Source organism: Cyanistes caeruleus, unplaced genomic scaffold (genome assembly GCF_971803275.1).
Source record: "Cyanistes caeruleus unplaced genomic scaffold, bCyaCae1.hap1.1 HAP1_SCAFFOLD_103, whole genome shotgun sequence".
Taxonomy (NCBI): domain Eukaryota; kingdom Metazoa; phylum Chordata; class Aves; order Passeriformes; family Paridae; genus Cyanistes; species Cyanistes caeruleus.
In genome coordinates, this window is record NW_028255905.1 from 428,235 (window position 1) to 445,654 (window position 17,420).

Below are 17,420 nucleotides of genomic sequence, written 5' to 3' on the forward strand. Positions count from 1 at the left end.
TTAAAAGGGAAAAAACAAGAAAGTTTATTGACAAACCACAATAATAAGAACACCAGAATAAACTTCTAGAAAAACCTTTCCATCCCCTATCTACCCACTATTCCCTTGTACACATGACAACAGAGACAAAAACTCTGGAACTCTGATGGTTAAAACAGTCCTAATTCTTGCTAGTCTTTTTACCAATCTTTATAGAGAAACAGAAGTTTCTTCCTGTTAATTTATGGAGTTTCTCACAAGAAAACTATTTTTTGTTATAGTTTTCTATTGCCCTAATGTTAGCTGCTCAGAGCTGCTATTATTAGAGTTCACTCTTCCCATTTTCACATCACTCTGAAGTATGTATGGGCTATGCGTCTAGAGATAGCATTTTTAAGGATAAGTTATTCAAAGGCAAAAAAAGTCTTCTTCATCTGTTTCTGTGAGCTTCACCAGAAAACAGTTTTCTCATGGCCTCTCAGGGCTTCAAATCTCTCAACAGTTTTCTCATGGCCTCTCAAGGCTTTTAATCTCCCAGTACTTCACTATACTATAATTACTCTTTACTCAAATTTACACTTTGAACACTATTCTTCTCTAGATCTTATATTATGAATTAAAGGAGTTCTTTTCAGGACTTCATTGTCCATCTCCATAGTTTTAACAGAGAGATATTTCAGCTTAATTAAAGCATCTTCTTAATTCTCTACCTTTCCTGAAGCTTCTTTTCTTTCCTGTCACTGGTAGTTTATAAAGTCTCTTTTCATGTTGATCTCTCTCTCTCTCTCTCTCTCTCTCTCTAGATAAAAAGATTAATCCGCAAGTCTCATCTGGGTAATGAAAGAGTTAACATCTTGCCCAGGCTTTTGTAGATGGTTTGGAGATCTCTGCTGAACAGGAGCTGGAGCCGTCTGCGATAGAAGGTTCTTCATGGCTGCTCTGGAGCGTGTGGTCGCTGCTCCAACCCGCTGCAAGTCCAGAGCCTCTCTCTTTCTTCACTGGGCAGTTTCTAGTGAATTAGTTACAGCAAAACCTGCAGCCGAGCCAGAGATCGGCTCGGCCCGGCCCGGGGAAAACCTTCCCCAGGCCCCCCCCATCTCCCGGCCGGGAGACGGGGCAGGCCCGGCCCCATCCCCGCCCGGCCGCATGTCCTGGGCAGGGACGGGAGGCCCAGAGCTCCGCCACCCTCCACAGCCAGGAAACAAAGAGAACCCAGAGAGCTCTGCTTTTGCATTTTAAGGTAGGGTTCACAAGTTGATCCCACTTTTCAATGGCCTAAACTGCTGTCAATTCCCAGCAATGACCGATAATTGGTCAGGAGAAAAGACTCCAAGCACTTCCCAGCAACTCCAACTCCCTTAAAGGTAAAGTAACTCCATGACACCACCCCATCCCTGCTGCCCCAATCCTGCTCCATTCCATCCCACCTGATTCTTGTCTGGAATCCAGCCCTGATCCCTCTCCATCCATTCCACACCAGTCCTGCTCCATCCATCCCACCTGATCCAGAATCCAGCACTGATCCCACTCAACAATTCCATCTGATCCTGCTCTGGATCCCTGCTCTGATCCAGAATCCCTCCCTGATCCCAGTCCATCCATCCTGCCTCGATCCCCCTCTGGAATCCTACCCCAATCCCACTCCATACGTGTGATTCAGATGTTGATTCCCATGTTCTTTCCTGCAGAAAGAGAAGATCTGTGAGATTCCAGCATGGATCACACCCTGGGATTAACTCCAGGATCCATCCTGGGATGCACAAAGAGGGGATTCAGAGCTGGATCCACCACTGGAACTCACCGGCTGGCAGGTTGTATCCATTCCCGTCCCTCCTCCCTGTGGAAAAACAGCGGGATCAGTGTGGGTGCTGCATTCCCAGAACAGTGCTGGGTATCCTGTGCCCCTTCCCGACCCCCATCCCGTGTGTTACCGGATTGAAGCCTCCAGACACCGAATCCAATGAGGACAAGGAAGAGGACGGCAGCGATGAAGGACACAGCGATCACCACAAGATTCCCACCAGATGTCGGCTCTGGGAAACGCGGGATAGTGAGGAGGGGAAGCGGAATCCCCATTCCAGAATTCCAAAATCCCCAATTCCCAAATTCCCAGCCTCACCCCAAGCGAAGATCCCGGGCTCCAGCATTCCGGGATGCTCCACCCGGCACCGGTACTGCTCCCACTCCTCCGGCAGCGCCTCGATCCTGGCCCAGGTGTGGAAGGTGCCGTCGCTGTTGGGAACGATCCCGCCCCACTCCGTCTCCTGATCCCGGATTTCACCCCCCTTCATCCAGTTGACTGTGATGGTGTTGGGATAGAATCCGTACACATGGCAGGATAGGATCAGTGTCCCATGTTCCTCTTTCCCGGACACATGGACGTCAGGGACCACTGGAATGGGATAATTGTCGTTCCGATTGGGAACGGCTTTAGAGAACGACAATGGACTCTCAAGGGAGTCACGACAGGAGAATTCTTAGTTTATTGCTTCAGCCCTGTCTTATAGACAGATACGTGGAAAGTACAGAAAGGAAACTCTTATTGGTTAACAAAGTACTACATCACCATCATTGGTCAGGGGCACTTTGCCCCCCCTGACTCTCTCCTGCAAGGAGAAACAACAGGCTGCAAAACAACACCTGCAAGGCTGTTTAGTATCTCTGAGAATTGTTTTAATTCCTTCTCATGAATTTCTCAGGGTAGCCTTCAGTCAGGCCTGAGAGCTATGTGGCCTGTAATAACTACAGGCACTCTGGTTCAGATTTAGCATCCATAGATAATGGTGGAACTCATGCATGGAATTCCATGGAAATGGGATGGGGGCGAGATCTGACCATGGAATTCCATGGAAATGGGATGGGGGTGAGATCTGACCATGGAATTCCATGGGAATAGGATGGGGGTGAGATCTGCCCACAAAATTCCATGGGAATGGGTGAGATCTGCCCATGGAATTCCATAGGAACGGGATTGGGTGAGATCTGCCCATGGAATTCCATGGGAATGGGATGGGGGCGAGATCTGCCCATGGAATTCTGTGGGAATGGGAATGGGAATGGGAATGGGAATGGGAATGGGAATGGGAATGGGATGGCGGTGAGATCTGACCATGGAATTCCGTAGGAATGGGATTGGGTGACATCTGCTCACAGAATTCCATGGGAATGGGAATGGGAAGGGGGGTGAGATCTGACCATGGAATTCCACGGGAATGGGATGCTGGAGACATCCGCCCATGGAATTCCCACTGGAATGGGATGGTGGCGATATCTGCCCATGGAATTCCCACTGGAATTACGGTGTTCCCAAGTCCTCCATTCCCAAATCCCAAATTCCCACACACCTTTGCGCTCCAGCTCTTTCCGCCCGTATCCGATGTATTTCCGGAGCCATTCTGGGCAGACGTGTCCCTGGTAATTCTCCCACCCCACAGCCACGTTCTCATCTTCCCAGCGCCTCCGGGTGATCTCAGCAGCGTCGTCGGCCGCCACGAAGCTCTTGGATCCCAGCTCGAAGGAGATGAAATCCCGCCCGTCGTAGCCGTCCCGAGAGGATCCACGGACGCTCCCATCGGACAGGAGATCACAGCCATAAATTCGCTGTATGGTGTGGAAACCTGGGGGGATTGAACCCACAGAGACCCATGGAACTGTGTCCCCGCCCCACAGATCCCATCTTGGCCCCACAGATCCCATCTCAGCCCCACGGATCCCCATCCCAGCCCCACGGATCCCAGCCCAGCCCCACGGATCCCCATCCCAGCCCCACAGATCCCATCCCAGCCCCACAGATCCCATCCCAGCCCCACGGATCCCAGCCCAGCCCCACGGATCCCCAGCCCAGCCCCACAGATCCCCATCCCAGCCCCACAGATCTCATCCCAGCGCCACAGATCTCCATCCGAGCCCCACAGATCCCATCACAGCCCAACAGATCCCAACCCAGCCCCAAGGATCCCATCTTGGCCCCACAGATCCCATCCCAGCCCCACAGATCGCCATCCCAGCCCCACAATTTGCATCTCAGCCCCACGGATCCCATCTCAGTCCCACAATTCCCATCCCAGTCCCATGGATCCACCCCTGCCCTACAGTTCCCATCCCAGCCCCACAGATCCCATTCCATCCCCACAGATCCCATCCCAGCCCCACAATTTGCATCTCAGCCCCACAGATCCCATTTCAGCCCCACAATTCCCATTCCAGACCCACAGATCTCTATCTCAGCCCCACAATTCCAATCCCAGCCCCATGGATTTCATCCCAGCCCCACAAATCTCCATCCCTGCCCCACAGATCCCATTCCATCCCCACAGATCCCATCCCAACCCCACGGATCCCAGCCCAGCCCCATGGATCCACCCCTGCCCCACAGTTCCCATCCCAGCCCCACAATTCACATCCCAGCCCCACAGATCTCAATGCCAGCCCCACAATTCCCATTCCAGCCCCACAGATCTCTATCTCAGCCCCACGGATCCCATCCCAGCCTCACACATCCCATCCCAGTCCCACAGATCCCCCCACTCACCCCCGCTCTGGTTGTACCGGTGCCGCAGCGTCTCCAGGTTCCTGGCAACTACGTGCAGGTTCCCCTGAGAGATCTGGGTTTGGTGCTCCCAATATCCCGGCTCAGCTCCCTCCTCCATCCACTGCGTCTGCGGCTCCACCCGGCCCCGCTCGCTGTCGTAGCGTGTGAAGGGGATCCCATCCATGAACCCCAAGGACATGAACTGGGGGACCCCTGGGCTGGGCTCTGACACCGCCACATGCAGGTAACGCAGGGAGTGGAGAACTGGGGGGACACAGAGATTTGGGGGGGCTGAGGGGGTCATGGATCAATGAAAGGGGAACTGGGAGAGCCGGGAAGGGGTTTGGGGATCCTGGGGCCAAGGAAAGGGGGTCCAGGGGTTGGGAGAGGTGGGGTGGACAGGAAAGGGCGTGCAGGGGGGTCCCGGTGTCCAGGAGCTCAGAGGGTTCCAGGGTTATGGAAGTGGGGGGTGCAGGGACTGGGAGTGGTGGGGTGGGGGTTCCAGCAGGTCCCTGTGCCCAGGAATGGGAGTCCAGGGGGTCCCCAGTGGCAAGGAAAGGGGTCACAAGGTGGGGATGGCTGGAATGGGGGGCTCGGGGGTCCTTGATGCAGAGGAAAGGGGGGGTGAGAGCTGAGAAAAGCAGGAATGGGGGTCTGGGGGGTCTCAGGGTGAAGGAAAAGAGGGGGTCTGGGGACTGAGAAAGGTGGGATGGATGGGAAAAGGGGTACGGGGGGGATTGGTACAGGATAAGGGAGTGCAGGGGAGGTCCCAGTGCCTGAGACTGAAAATTCAGGGCTCAGAATCCCCCCTGGGACCCTCCACTATTGGTGTCTAAAAATGCTCGGTCACGGTGAGAGACTTCTCCTGGGTCAAGCTGTTGAGGTGTAAGCAATTTATTGTGAGGGCAAAGAGAGGGGAGACCTGTGTCCACCACCAGCCTCGGCGTGCCTGTGGTCCCAGGGGAGGGGAGAGAGCACGGAGTGAGAGGGAGAAAAGAGGTTAGAGATCAGGGAAAACCAGAGAGGGACAGGAGCAGGGAGAGGGGCAAAGAGTAAGAGAGGGGTAGGAGTTAAGAGGTGGGGAAAGGGGTAAGGGCTAAGAGGGGGGTAAGGGCTAAGAGCTCAGAGGTGAGAGCTAAGAGTCAAGAGTTAAGAGAGAGAAGAGCTGAGAGAGGAGTAAGAGATAAGAGCGAGAGGTTCTTGTTACAATACAATATATCTTTTTCTATTGTCAATATTCTAATTCTCAGTAACCAATCACTACAAGATACACCCACTAAAGATTTTACATACAGCCTCTGAGCATCCTCATATTAACATACAGTGTTACACTTTAAACTCTACAAGCTTTACAAGTTCTTTCCTTGACCTTTGGCCTTTCTATCAGCAGCAGGACACTGTTTTATCAGCAGGGATTCTCCTTTAGCTGGCTAAATTGCTCTTTGGTTATACAGTAACTAGTACTCAGCTTCATGGCTCAGAGCAGGCTCTCATTTCTACTTCGATCCTAACCTTCGTATTTTCAGAATCCTCTGCTAAACAACCACATTCGTCAGGTTTCCCTGTTTCACCCTCCCCAACACTCCACGACCCCCCAGGGACCCTCCCGGACCCCTTGGGACCCCCATATAGGACAAGCATGGGGTGAAGAACAGGGGGGACGCAGAGATTTGGGGGTCAGGAAGTGTTGAGGCTTTTGCAGGTGTGCTTAGCTTACAGCCTCTTTACAGAGCATGCTGACCCTAACAGTGACCTGCCAAAGAAAACAAGGTGATAAATATTCCTGCTCGTTGAGCAAGAACAAGGATCAAACAAAGGTCTGCAAGCATCTAGTAATTTGCTTTAAGATAAGGATAGTAACGTGTTTAGAGAAGAACGAGAACAGTGTTGTAAACTAGAGCTATAAGTTTGTATTCTATTTTTAGATGCTTGGCAAAAACTATATAAGTAATGCAAGAGCAAGAAATAAAGGTCTCAGTTCCACATCACATTGTGTGTGCTGTCTGATTCCTGCCTTAAGATTGGACTTAACATCTGGTGACCCCGACGTGATAAGCTTTAGTCCCGGGTGGGAAGAGTCTGGCATAATCGAAGGCTGAAAAGAAGAAAAATCCCACGGCGGTTGCGACCGGGCGTCTGAGAGAGACGCGTGTGGCCACAAAACTCGACCAGTGAGTCGGCAGCCTTTGAGCTGGAAATTGGTGGGATGGGCAATGCTGTATCAGCCATGGAGGAAGCTACGATAGAAGCCTTGCTCCGGATGAGTCAGAAAGTGGGGACTCCTTTACGGGTACGCTTCTGACAGATTTATTATTTTGGGCAAAGCGGCAGAAATTAATCACTGAGACTGCCGATGTTTTTACTAATGCCGCCTGGAAAAGGGTGGGAGAGGATTTGTGGCTAGCTGTACAGTCTGGCTCAAAAGAAGCTAAAGCTCTTGCACAAACGTATCGTCAAGTTAGATTAATGATAGAGCAGTTGGGTGCAGAGGCTGAGATCGAGGCAGCTGTGAAAGAAATTTACGCTGCCGCGGAAGGAAAAGCAGCTGAAAAGTTGAGTAACAAGCAGCCAGGGAGTGAAAATAACTGCGATTAGAGTAACAAAAATATTCCTGCCCCTCATATGGTTACTGCTCCAGCGCGTAAGGGACCCTATGATGATTTAATTCCACCATGGGACGACAATTCCCAAGTCCCGCAGACATTGTCCCCTGTAAACCACTCAGTGCCACCCTCTGCTCTTCCGCTGCCCATGGAAATTGACCCAGCTGCAGTCCCCCTCCCTCCTGACCCCCAGACTGAGTCAGAGACATTAAAAACTTTACTATCACAACAAGCAGGCATTATGACACAACTTTTACAAGAAATGCAACGTTTAGATCGAGATGCAAAATTTGCTACTGTAAAACAAGCGTATAAAAAGGCACATGAGGCAATTGTGAGTGGACTTAAGAACATTGAAAGTCAATTAGAAGATCTAAATAATAGTGTGCCGGGACCTTCCCCTTTAACACCTAAACAGCCATCTCCGGGGCCGTGACAATCTTTGTCATTGAGCAAACGCAAGGTCCTTTTGAATTATGTGAAAGATGGGGAATGGTCTGTAGAGGAGGCTGATAATTATCTTTGTTCCAAGTATGGAACTGTAGCTCGAATAACGCCAGAAGAAAAGAGAGAAATAAGAGAATGGCAGCAACGATGTTCTCCCCATGTTCAAGCAAAACAAGATCCACGATCGATAGGAGAAAAATGATCACAGTGGATAAATGGGGAAAAAGATCAAGACAACCCCTCAGATCCACCAATAGAGCCAAAATTTGATATGGCAAAAAAGATGGAAAGGGGTTGTGACTAATGCAGAATTAACTGGGAATTTTCAATTCTTTTCTGCGCCAGTTATTACCACATCAGCGGGGGGAGACTGGGAACCATTAAATTGGAATTTAGTATCTCGCTTGCAGAAAGCAGTGATGGATTATGGAATTGATAATCGCCTGATCAAGAGGCAAGTGGAGGCGATAATAAAATATCAACAGCTAGTGCCGGCAGATACAAAGGGTTTATTTGAAATGTTGCTTGGGCCGACTAGCTACATGTTATTTCAAGCAAAATGGCAAGAGCGCTTGGAAGCAAAACAAGTTGAGAATTTAGATTTGCCAGTTGGAGATCCACTGCATGCAGCTTCCCTAGAACAGTTAATGGGCACGGGTGTTTATAGTGACCCACGGCGACAAGCTGCGCTGAATACTCGTGTATTAGCACAATCTAAGGCTGCTGCCTTAGAAGCCTTTTCAGCACTGCCGAAAGTGGGGAAACCTCGTCAGCCCTACTTACAAATCATGCAAAGCCCTGTTGAACCTTTTCTCAGCTTTGTCGACAGAATTAAGTGGAAAGGGTGGAAATAGCACCAGACGTGCCACATGACATGAAAGATACCCTAGTAAAGGAGATTGCTGTACAAAATGCAAATCGTAGTTGTAAGAGATTAATTGCTACCTTGCCAGCTGGAGCGACGTTAATGCAGATTATCGAGCAATGTTCATGCGCACCTCTAGAAGAAGAGAAGGAAAAGGCCGTGATCCATGCTTCCGCATTGGCTGCGGCTTTGCAGAAATTTCCCATGCAGGGAAAAGGGGATAAATGTCCCAATCCCAATTGCTTTAATTGCGGCCAACCTGGTCATATTCGAAAAAATTGCCCAAACAAAGGAAAACCTAATGCTGTTACCCTACCAAGTGCTGCTTTTATAGGTACTTGTCATCGTTGTAATAAATTTGGGCACAAAGCGACTGAATGCCGATCAAAATTTAAGAAAGGTGGAACACCGCTGCAACCCATTCCGCGAAACGAGAAGAGCCGCGTGGGGGGCACGGCGATCCAAAACCTCCCGACAGTGATGGCTGCCTCTCCCACATCACATCAGCAACAAGAGGCAGCGCCGGAGTCGATTTGGCAGTGGCAGACACCATCACAATCTTAGATACAAAAGTTCATGTGATCCCTTCAACAGAAGAAGGACCTTTAGGTTATGGTCTTTCTGCTCTGTTAATTGGAAGATCATCAGCATCTCAAGTTGGCCTTTTTGTGTTACCAGGCCTTATAGATAGTGACTACACAGGAGTCATCATGATAATGGTGTCAACATTTAATCCTCCTGTAACAATACCCAAAGGCAGTAAAACTGCACAGTTAATACCCTTTAAAGCACAAGTTCCGAGACCAAATCAAGACAAAATTAGAGAAAAGGGAGCTTTTGGAAGTACCGGAATGGCTGTAATGTTTGCTGAAGCCGTTGGACAGAACCGGCCAGTTAGGCTAGTTACCCTCACTCATCCTGAAGATAAACAACAAGTTTCATCAGAAATGTTGATGGACACAGGTTCAGATGTAACCATTGTGCCTCAACAACATTGGCCTAATAGATGGCCGTTGAAAGCTGCATCTGTAAATATCTCAAGAGTAGTGGGAACTGCCCCCACAATGGAAAGTACCAAATTTATTCGAATAGAAGATGCAGAGAAAAATATTGCTTTTGTGAAACCTTACGTAATGCAAACACCTTTGTGGATACTAGGACGTGATGCTTTAGCACAATGGAAATTAACCCTTACAACTCAGGTTTTTTGAGTGCGGCCACTGAGCAAAACAAACCCCCCACCATAAAACTGACATGGAAAACAGATGACCCAGTATGGGTTGCACAGTGGCCGCTTCCCATTGAAAAGGTGGGTCATTTGAAAGAATTAGTAGATGAGCAACTCCACCTCAATCATATTCGTCCTTCTACTAGTCCCTGGAATACTCCTATCTTTGTGATACAGAAAAAAATCAGGAAAATGGAGATCGTTACATGATTTGCGAGCAGTGAATGCTCAGATGCAGCCGTTAGGAGCTTTGCAACCTGGATTGCCTTCTCCTGCAGCTCTTCCTAAGGGATGGACACTTTTGGCAATAGATTTAAAAGACTGCTTTTTTAGCATTCCCCTGCATGAAGATGACTGTAAACGCTTTGCATTCAGTGTACCAGTAGAAAACAACAAAGAACCAATGCGTCGCTATGAATGGACAGTGTTACCACAAGGAATGAGAAACAGTCCTACGATATGTCAATGGTTTGTAGACCAGGCATTGGCCAGGTGGAGAACTGATCATCCTGAAAAACTAGTTTATCATTACATGGATGACATTCTCATAACCCCTGAACGACCTTTATCTGTTCCAGAAGAAACTGAACTGGTTCGAGACTTAAATGAGTGGGGTTTGTCCATAGCTGAAGAAAAAATCCAGAGAACAGAACCTTGGTCTTATTTACGGATGCAAGTAAGCAAAACGAGAATTAGGCCCAACAAGCTTGCTCTGCACTATCAAATTGATACAGTTCAGGATGTTCAAAAACTCGTGGGAGATATCCAATGGCTAAGGAACTGGGCAGGTGTCGCAAATGAAGATTTAAAACCATTGTTTCAGCTTTTGCAAGGCTCCCAGCATCCAACTGATCCGCGGACATTGCAAGAACCAGAATTGACAGCCTTACAAATCATTGAAGAGAAAATAGCAAACACACAAGCATATAGATTTCAACCTCTGCTTCCCTTGTGCATATATGTTAGAAACCAGGCCGTTGAAATAGCAGCTATTATTGGACAAGTGAATGAACAAAAACAATTTTTTCTTTTGGAGTGGGTTTTTACCACATTTAAACCACGGACTACAATCCTTCAAAGAATTGATGGTGTTGGAGAATTGATACTAAAAAGCAGACGCCGAGTACACCATGTGTTTGGCCAAGAACCAGATAAAACTGTTGTTCCTTATGATTCACTAGATTTGTTAGATGAATAGATGTTGTCATCTTTAACTTTTGCTACCGCTACTCATGGCATTGAAATTGATAATCATTTTCTCGCACATCCTTTGTTTTCGACACAATTGGTGTTGAAAGGAAAACCAATTTTAACCCAAAAACCTATTTGTAATGCTGTGAATGTGTTTACTGATGCTGGAGGGAGTACAGGAAAATATGGTTATGCTATACAAGAAAATGATAATTGGGGTGTTCACGTTGAAACGGATTACAAAAATTCTGTTCAAATTTTAGAGTTAAAAGCTGTTTTGTTAGCACTTATTCATTTTAATTTTGAACCTGTTAATTTGATTACTGATTCAGTTTACGTGGCATCAATTACCAATAGACTTGAAGATGCACTGTTAGGCAGCTTTTCGAGCCCAGTTCTTGCTACATGTGTTACAGATCTTTATAATTTGGTTAATAATAGAAAACACAAATTATTTGTTATGGCAATTCGTAGTCATACTACCTTGCCTGGTATTTTTGTGCAAGGAAATGCAACAACTGACACTGCAGTAACAGCTGCTGCAACAGAAGTTGATTCTGACAAATATCAGAATGCAACAAGAGCCCATTCCTTTTTTCATCAGTCTGCTAAAGGCTTGCAAAAAGAATTTGCAATTTCAAAATCAGATGCCAGGGCGATTGTTGCGGCTTGCCCTGACTGTGCTAGAATTCCTCCCTTACAAAGTGCTGGCACTAATCCTAGGGGATTACAGCCACGCCTTCTTTTTCAAACTGATGTCACCATTTTTGCACCATTTGGGCGTCTGAAACATTTACATGTGACAGTTGACACATATAGTAAGGCAACACGGGCAACGGCGTTATCGAATGCAACCGCTAAAAGTGCCAAAAAGGCACTGGCTGGAAACCTTCGCAGTACTTGGTGTCCCTCAAGAAATAAAAACAGATAATGGCCCTGCCTATACCAGTGCCTGTGCGCACAAGTTTTTAACTCAATGGAAAATTAAACACACTTTTGGTGTGTTTAATTAAAGACCTTAAAAGGTCTCAAGACAAGGTCTTTTGTCTGTTTTGAAAAAAGAGGGGGAGGTCATATCTCCTTTGGAAACACTACATAAAGCTCTCTATGTATTAAATTGGAAGAATCCTGTAAGTGACCATACAAATAATGCAACGATATTTTCTTCCAATGAGTTTTCAATTTTCTCCTCCTTCGGATGCCTTGGTTAGGCATGAAGTGTCCGTACAGATTTGGGACCAAAAAACAAACAGCTGGCAAGGGCCAGCCAGGTTGTTAACCTGGGGTCGTGAATATGCTTGTGTTTCCACAGGAGATAATACCTTTTGGTTGCCTGCTAAGTGGCTGAAGCCCTGGATATTGAAGCAGAAACCCCAAGATGCTGGCGGTGGAGACAATGACTTGCCCCAATAATTGATCTCCTAAGACAACTCTTAGGAAAAGATAATCTGGGCACACCATCTACAATCAACTGTCAATAGTTAGTTGCTGCATTGCTAGAAAGGAGGCGCAGAGAAATTATTCAGCCAAATTGTGGTTGTAATGGTTGACTGACATCTTATGTATATTGTGAGAATTGTTATCAAACATTTTATTTTGAAGATAGCGTAGGATTTTTTTTAGAGTGTAATAGGTGTAGAAGACAGCTTTGATATAGCTATTTGAGTTTGTTAAGACAGTAGCTAAATAATTTTGAGTTAATTTTTAATTAAGCAATAGAATTATTTGAATGTGAAGAAAAGTCTAGATTACCGTAAGCTTACGTAAATTTAACATAATTAGTAAAAAGAGTAAAACTTATTGTATTTACTAAAACAGCTGATTCCAAATATCGTATTTTGTGTATGAAGCATTATGAAGAGTATTATAGCGATAATGAATCTTTGTGTTTTGATGCCGTTTGTAACAAATCAAAGACTAGAAACTCGAGCTGATTTTTAGGTTACATGGGCCAATTGAACTAACAACCCTGCCTTTTGTTTGCACCTGACAGCAGATACTGATCCTTTTCGCACCTGTTTAGTTGAAACTCCTGAGTATAACCCTGGCGATTTTAATAGTTCGGCCACCAACAATTGTTTTACCGCTAAAAACACGAGTCATTGTACTGCCACGCTATTAGCAAGTTTAATTAAATCTTGCCATGAGATCCTCAAGAAATAAATTTAGCAATGTTAACAACTAATGCCGAAACTTTGAGATCTCGCAAGGCAAATAAAGTTAAAAGAAATATATTTACTTTGCCTTTTAATTGCGATGAAGGATCATGCTGAAAAAATTACTGTTAATCATAGTCCTTTGTATGAATAGCTAGAATTTTAGAAAATTACCTTTTATATAAAAGAAATTGTTAAAACAATTAGTTAGATTTTATCGATTGTTATCATTGTGTTACTTGTAGGCCCATGTTTGATCCCTTGTTTGTTTGGTCGCATATCAGCCACAGCTGATTTTGTTTTGAAAACAGAGGGGGAAGTGTTGAGGCTTTTGCAGGTGTGCTTAGCTTACAGCCTCTTTACAGAGCATGCTGACCCCAACAGTGACCTGCCAAAGAAAACAAGGTGATAAATATTCCTGCTCGTGGAGCAAGAACAAGGATCAAACAAAGGTCTGCAAGCATCTAGTAATTTGCTTTAAGATAAGGATAGTAACGTGTTTAGAGAAGAACGAGAACAGTGCTGTAAACTAGAGCTATAAGTTTGTATTCTATTTTTAGATGGTTGGCAAAAACTATATAAGTAACGCAAGAGCAAGAAATAAAGGTCTCAGTTCCACATCACATTGTGTGTGCTGTCTGATTCCTGCCTTAAGATTGGACTTAACAAGGAAGCGGAACCGGGAGAGCCGGGAATGGTCCAAGGTTCAAGGAAGGGGCTGGGAGAGGCGCGATGGGGGATCCAGGGGGTCCCTGTGCCCACGAAAGGGGGTCCAGGGGTCCCTGGGGTTGAGGAGAGCGGGGTGTGGGAGCTGGGAAAGGCAGGAATGGGGGTCCAGGGGGTCCCTGGGTGACGGGAAAGGGGGGCTGGGGCGGGGAGAGGCGGGCGGATCCCGGGGACGCAGTTTGGGAGAATGGAAAGAGAAAGTGACCGAGGGAACGCGGTGGGGGGAGGGGAAAGAGGGGAAAGGGGAATTCCAGGGAGTTCATCTGGATCCCACTGGATCCCTGCTGAGACCCCCCGAGACCCCTGGGACCCTCTTGGACCCCGTTTCGGGAAGCGGCGGGAGTGGAAAACGGGGTGGAGACGGAAATTTGGGAGATCCTGGGGGGGTCCAAAAGCCGAGGAGAACGGCGGGTCTGGGGTCTGGGAAAAGCGGGATGCCCGGGAATGGGGTGCAGGGGGGTCCCAGAGCACTGGCGGGGGTGCGGGCGGGTCCCAGTCCCGGATAAGGGAATTCAGGGGATTCCCAGTGCCCGGGAATGGGGGTTCAGGGGGGTCCCGGTGCCAGATGAGGGGGTACACGGGGGTCCCGGTGCTGGGAAAGGGGATTGAGGGGGGTCACAGGGTCCAAAATGGGACTCAGGGGGGTTCCCCTGCCCGGAAATGGAAGTTCAGGGGGTCCCGGTGCCCGGGAATTGCGGCTCAGGGTGGTTCCGGATTCGGACGGTCCCACTCACCTCTCGGCGGGCCGCCCGGGTCCCCCAGGATCCCCTGCAGCCCCAAAAGGAGCCCCAAAAGGAGCCCCAGAACCAGCGCTGGACCCATCGCGCTGCTCCGCTGCGGCCCCGGTCACAGTTCTGGTACCGCCCACAGCTCTGGCCCCGCCCACAGAGCCGCCTCCTGCCCCGCCATTGGCGCCGTTATTTCCTGCTGGCCAATGGCAGCCCGCTATGTCAGTGACGTCATCGGGCGCCGGGCAGATCCCGCGTTCTCAGGTTAGGACGCGGAAGAGGACGAGGCCGAGGCGGGGCTGGGGGGAGGGGACGGGGGAATTCCAGAGAATCCCGCTGGATCCCTCAGGATCCCGCTGGATCCCTCTGGATCCCGGCTGAGGCCGCCCTGGAGCCGTCTGGGAACCACCTGGGACCCACCTGGGACCCCGCCTGAGAAAGCGGCGGGTGTGGAGAACTGGGGGGACCCGGAAATTTGGGAGATCTGGGGGTGCAAAGGTGAAGGAAAAGGGCGGCTCGGGGGTCTGGGAAGGGCGGGATGGCCGGGAACGGGGGGCGGGGGGTCCCAGAACACGGGAAGGGGGTCCAGGAGGGGGTTCCAGTCCCGGAGAAGGGGGTGCAGGGGGTCCCCATGCCCAGGAACGGAGGTTCAGGGGGTCCCGGGGTGAAGGAAAAGTGGGGGCTGGGGTCTCCGAGACGGGGAGGGGCGGGAAATGGGTGGGGGGTGCTGGATATGGGGCTGCAGGGGGATCCCCGTGCTGGATATGGGGGTACAGGGGGGTCCCGGTGTGCGAGGATGGAGGGCTTGGGAGGGTTCCAGTCCCGGGTACGGGGGTGCACGGGGGTCCTGGTGCAGCGGAATGGGGGTTCAGGGGGTCCCGGTGCTGCATAAGGGGATGCAGAGGGGTCCCGGTGCCCAGGAAAGGGGTTCGGGGGGGGGTCCCTTCCTGATCATCGGGGTTCAGGGGGGTGCCGGTGCCAGATACTGGCGTGGTGGGGATCCGGTGCTGGGAAAGGGGGTGCAGGGGGGTTCCTGTTCCCAGGAATGGGGGCCTTAGGGGGTTCTGGTGCCCAGGAAATGGGGGTTCAGAGGGTCCCGGTGCTGGGAAATGGGGTTCAGGGGGCTGCTGTCCTATGTTCCGGGGTTCAAGGGGTCCTGTTGATTGAAATTGGTGGTTCAGGGGTGTCCCGGTGCCCAGAAATGGGGGTTCAGGGAGGTTTCCGTGCCCGAGAATGGGGGTTCAGGGGGTTCCAGGTTCCAGGTAAGGGGGTACAGGGGTTTTCGGGGCCGGGGAAGGGGGTACCAGGGGTCCCGGTGTTCCGAAATGAACGTTCAAGGGGGTCTCTGTGCTCAGGAAAGGGGGATTCGCCCGGAAATGGAAGCGCAGGGGTTCCCGGTGCCCAGGAATTGCGGCTCAGGGGGGTCCCGGTGCCGGGGACAGTCCCCGGTCCCCGGGCAGATCCCGGTGCCGCAGCTTGGGAGACGCGAAAGTGACCGGGAGAGCGCGGGGAGGGGACAGAGGAAACCCTGGGAATTCCCCTGAATCCCCCCTGGGACCACCCAGGACCCCCCCACAGGACGCACAGGGGGTGGAGAACTGGGGGGACGCAGAGATTTGGGGTCTGGGGGCGTCCAAAGGCCGGGAAGCGGAACCGGGAGAGCCGGGAATGGTCCAAGGTTCAAGGAAGGGGCTGGGAGAGGCGCGATGGGGGATCCAGGGGGTCCCTGTGCCCACGAAAGGGGGTCCAGGGGTCCCTGGGGTTGAGGAGAGCGGGGTGTGGGAGCTGGGAAAGGCAGGAATGGGGGTCCAGGGGGTCCCTGGGTGATGGGAAAGGGGGGCTGGGGCGGGGAGAGGCGGGCGGATCCCGGGGACGCAGTTTGGGAGAATGGAAAGAGAAAGTGACCGAGGGAACGCGGTGGGGGGAGAGGACGCGGGGAAAGGGAAATTCCAGGGAGTTCATCTGGATCCCACTGGATCCCTGCTGAGACCCCCCGAGACCCCTGGGACCCTCTGGGACCCCGTTTCGGGAAGCGGCGGGAGTGGAAAACGGGGTGGAGACGGAAATTTGGGAGATCCGGGGGGTCCAAAAGCCGAGGAGAACGGCGGGTCTGGGATCTGGGAAAAGCGGGATGCCCGGGAATGGGGTGCAGGGGGGTCCCAGAGCACTGGCGGGGCGCGGGGGGGTCCCAGTCCCGGATAAGGGAATTCAGGGGATTCCCAGTGCCCGGGAATGGGGGTTCAGAGGGGTCCCGGTGCCAGATGAGGGGGTACACGGGGGTCCCGGTGCTGGGAAAGGGGATTGAGGGGGGTCACAGGGTCCAAAATGGGACTCAGGGGGGTTCCCCTGCCCGGGAATGGAAGTTCAGCGGGGTCCCGGTGCCCGGGAATTGCAATTCAGGGTGGTTCCGGATTCGGACGGTCCCACTCACCTCTCGGCGGGCCGCCCGGGTCCCCCAGGATCCCCTGCAGCCCCAAGAGGAGCCCCAAAAGGAGCCCCAGAGCCAGCGCTGGACCCATCGCGCTGCTCCGCTGCGGCCCCGGTCACAGTTCTGGTACCGCCCACAGCTCTGGCCCCGCCCACAGAGCCGCCTCCTGCCCCGCCATTGGCGCCGTTATTTCCTGCTGGCCAATGGCAGCCCGCTATGTCAGTGACGTCATCGGGCGCCGGGCAGATCCCGCGTTCTCAGGTTAGGACGCGGAAGAGGACGAACCCGAGGCGGGGCTGGGGGGAGGGGACGGGGGAATTCCAGAGAATCCCCCTGGATCCCTCAGGATCCCACTGGATCCCTCTGGATCCCGGCTGCGGCCGCCCTGGAGCCCTCTGGGAACCACCTGGGACCCCCTGGGACCCCGCTTGAGAAAGCGGCGGGTGTGGAGAACTGGGGGGACCCGGAAATTTGGGAGATCTGGGGGTGCAAAGGTGAAGGAAAAGGGCGGCTCGGGGGTCTGGGAAGGGCGGGATGG

At 50.9% G+C, this 17,420-nt stretch overlaps 1 protein-coding gene and 1 pseudogene across 9 annotated transcripts; one reads left to right on the forward strand and one right to left on the reverse strand.

The window, feature by feature from the left end:
- Positions 1–17,038, reverse strand: LOC111944727 (class I histocompatibility antigen, F10 alpha chain-like). 8 transcript variants are annotated; one of them, XM_086873680.1, is made up of 8 exons: positions 16,886–17,038; positions 4,511–4,774; positions 3,324–3,596; positions 2,099–2,371; positions 1,911–2,012; positions 1,781–1,816; positions 1,629–1,661; positions 1–988 (listed from the first exon to the last, which is right to left on the reverse strand). In XM_086873680.1, exons 1-7 carry the CDS (start codon positions 16,971–16,973, stop codon positions 1,636–1,638), a joined length of 1,062 nt encoding a protein of 353 aa, XP_086729806.1. In that variant the 5' UTR covers positions 16,974–17,038; the 3' UTR covers positions 1–988; positions 1,629–1,635. The 8 variants fall into 8 exon arrangements, with proteins under 8 accessions (XP_086729806.1, XP_086729807.1, XP_086729809.1 ...); XM_086873681.1 differs by having other exon boundaries at positions 1,611–1,661; XM_086873683.1 differs by having other exon boundaries at positions 1–1,012; positions 16,886–17,031.
- Positions 6,717–13,617, forward strand: LOC147646279 (uncharacterized; annotated as a pseudogene). The gene has a single exon (XR_015281913.1). The product of XR_015281913.1 is annotated as an uncharacterized LOC147646279 (transcript).
- Positions 17,039–17,420: the final 382 nt, after the last annotated feature.

Bases quoted from the DNA above. Each gene is read 5' to 3' on its own strand.
- LOC111944727 (XM_086873680.1), bottom strand. From the start codon at position 16,973: ATGGGTCCAGCGCTGGCTCTGGGGCTCCTTTTGGGGCTCCTCTTGGGG. The intron at 4,775-16,885 runs GTGAGTGGGACC...GTGTCCCCCCAG, and splicing joins CCCGGGCGGCCCGCCGAGAG to TTCTCCACTCCCTGCGTTAC. The intron at 3,597-4,510 runs GTGAGTGGGGGG...CAATCCCCCCAG, and splicing joins CCGGTACAACCAGAGCGGGG to GTTTCCACACCATACAGCGA.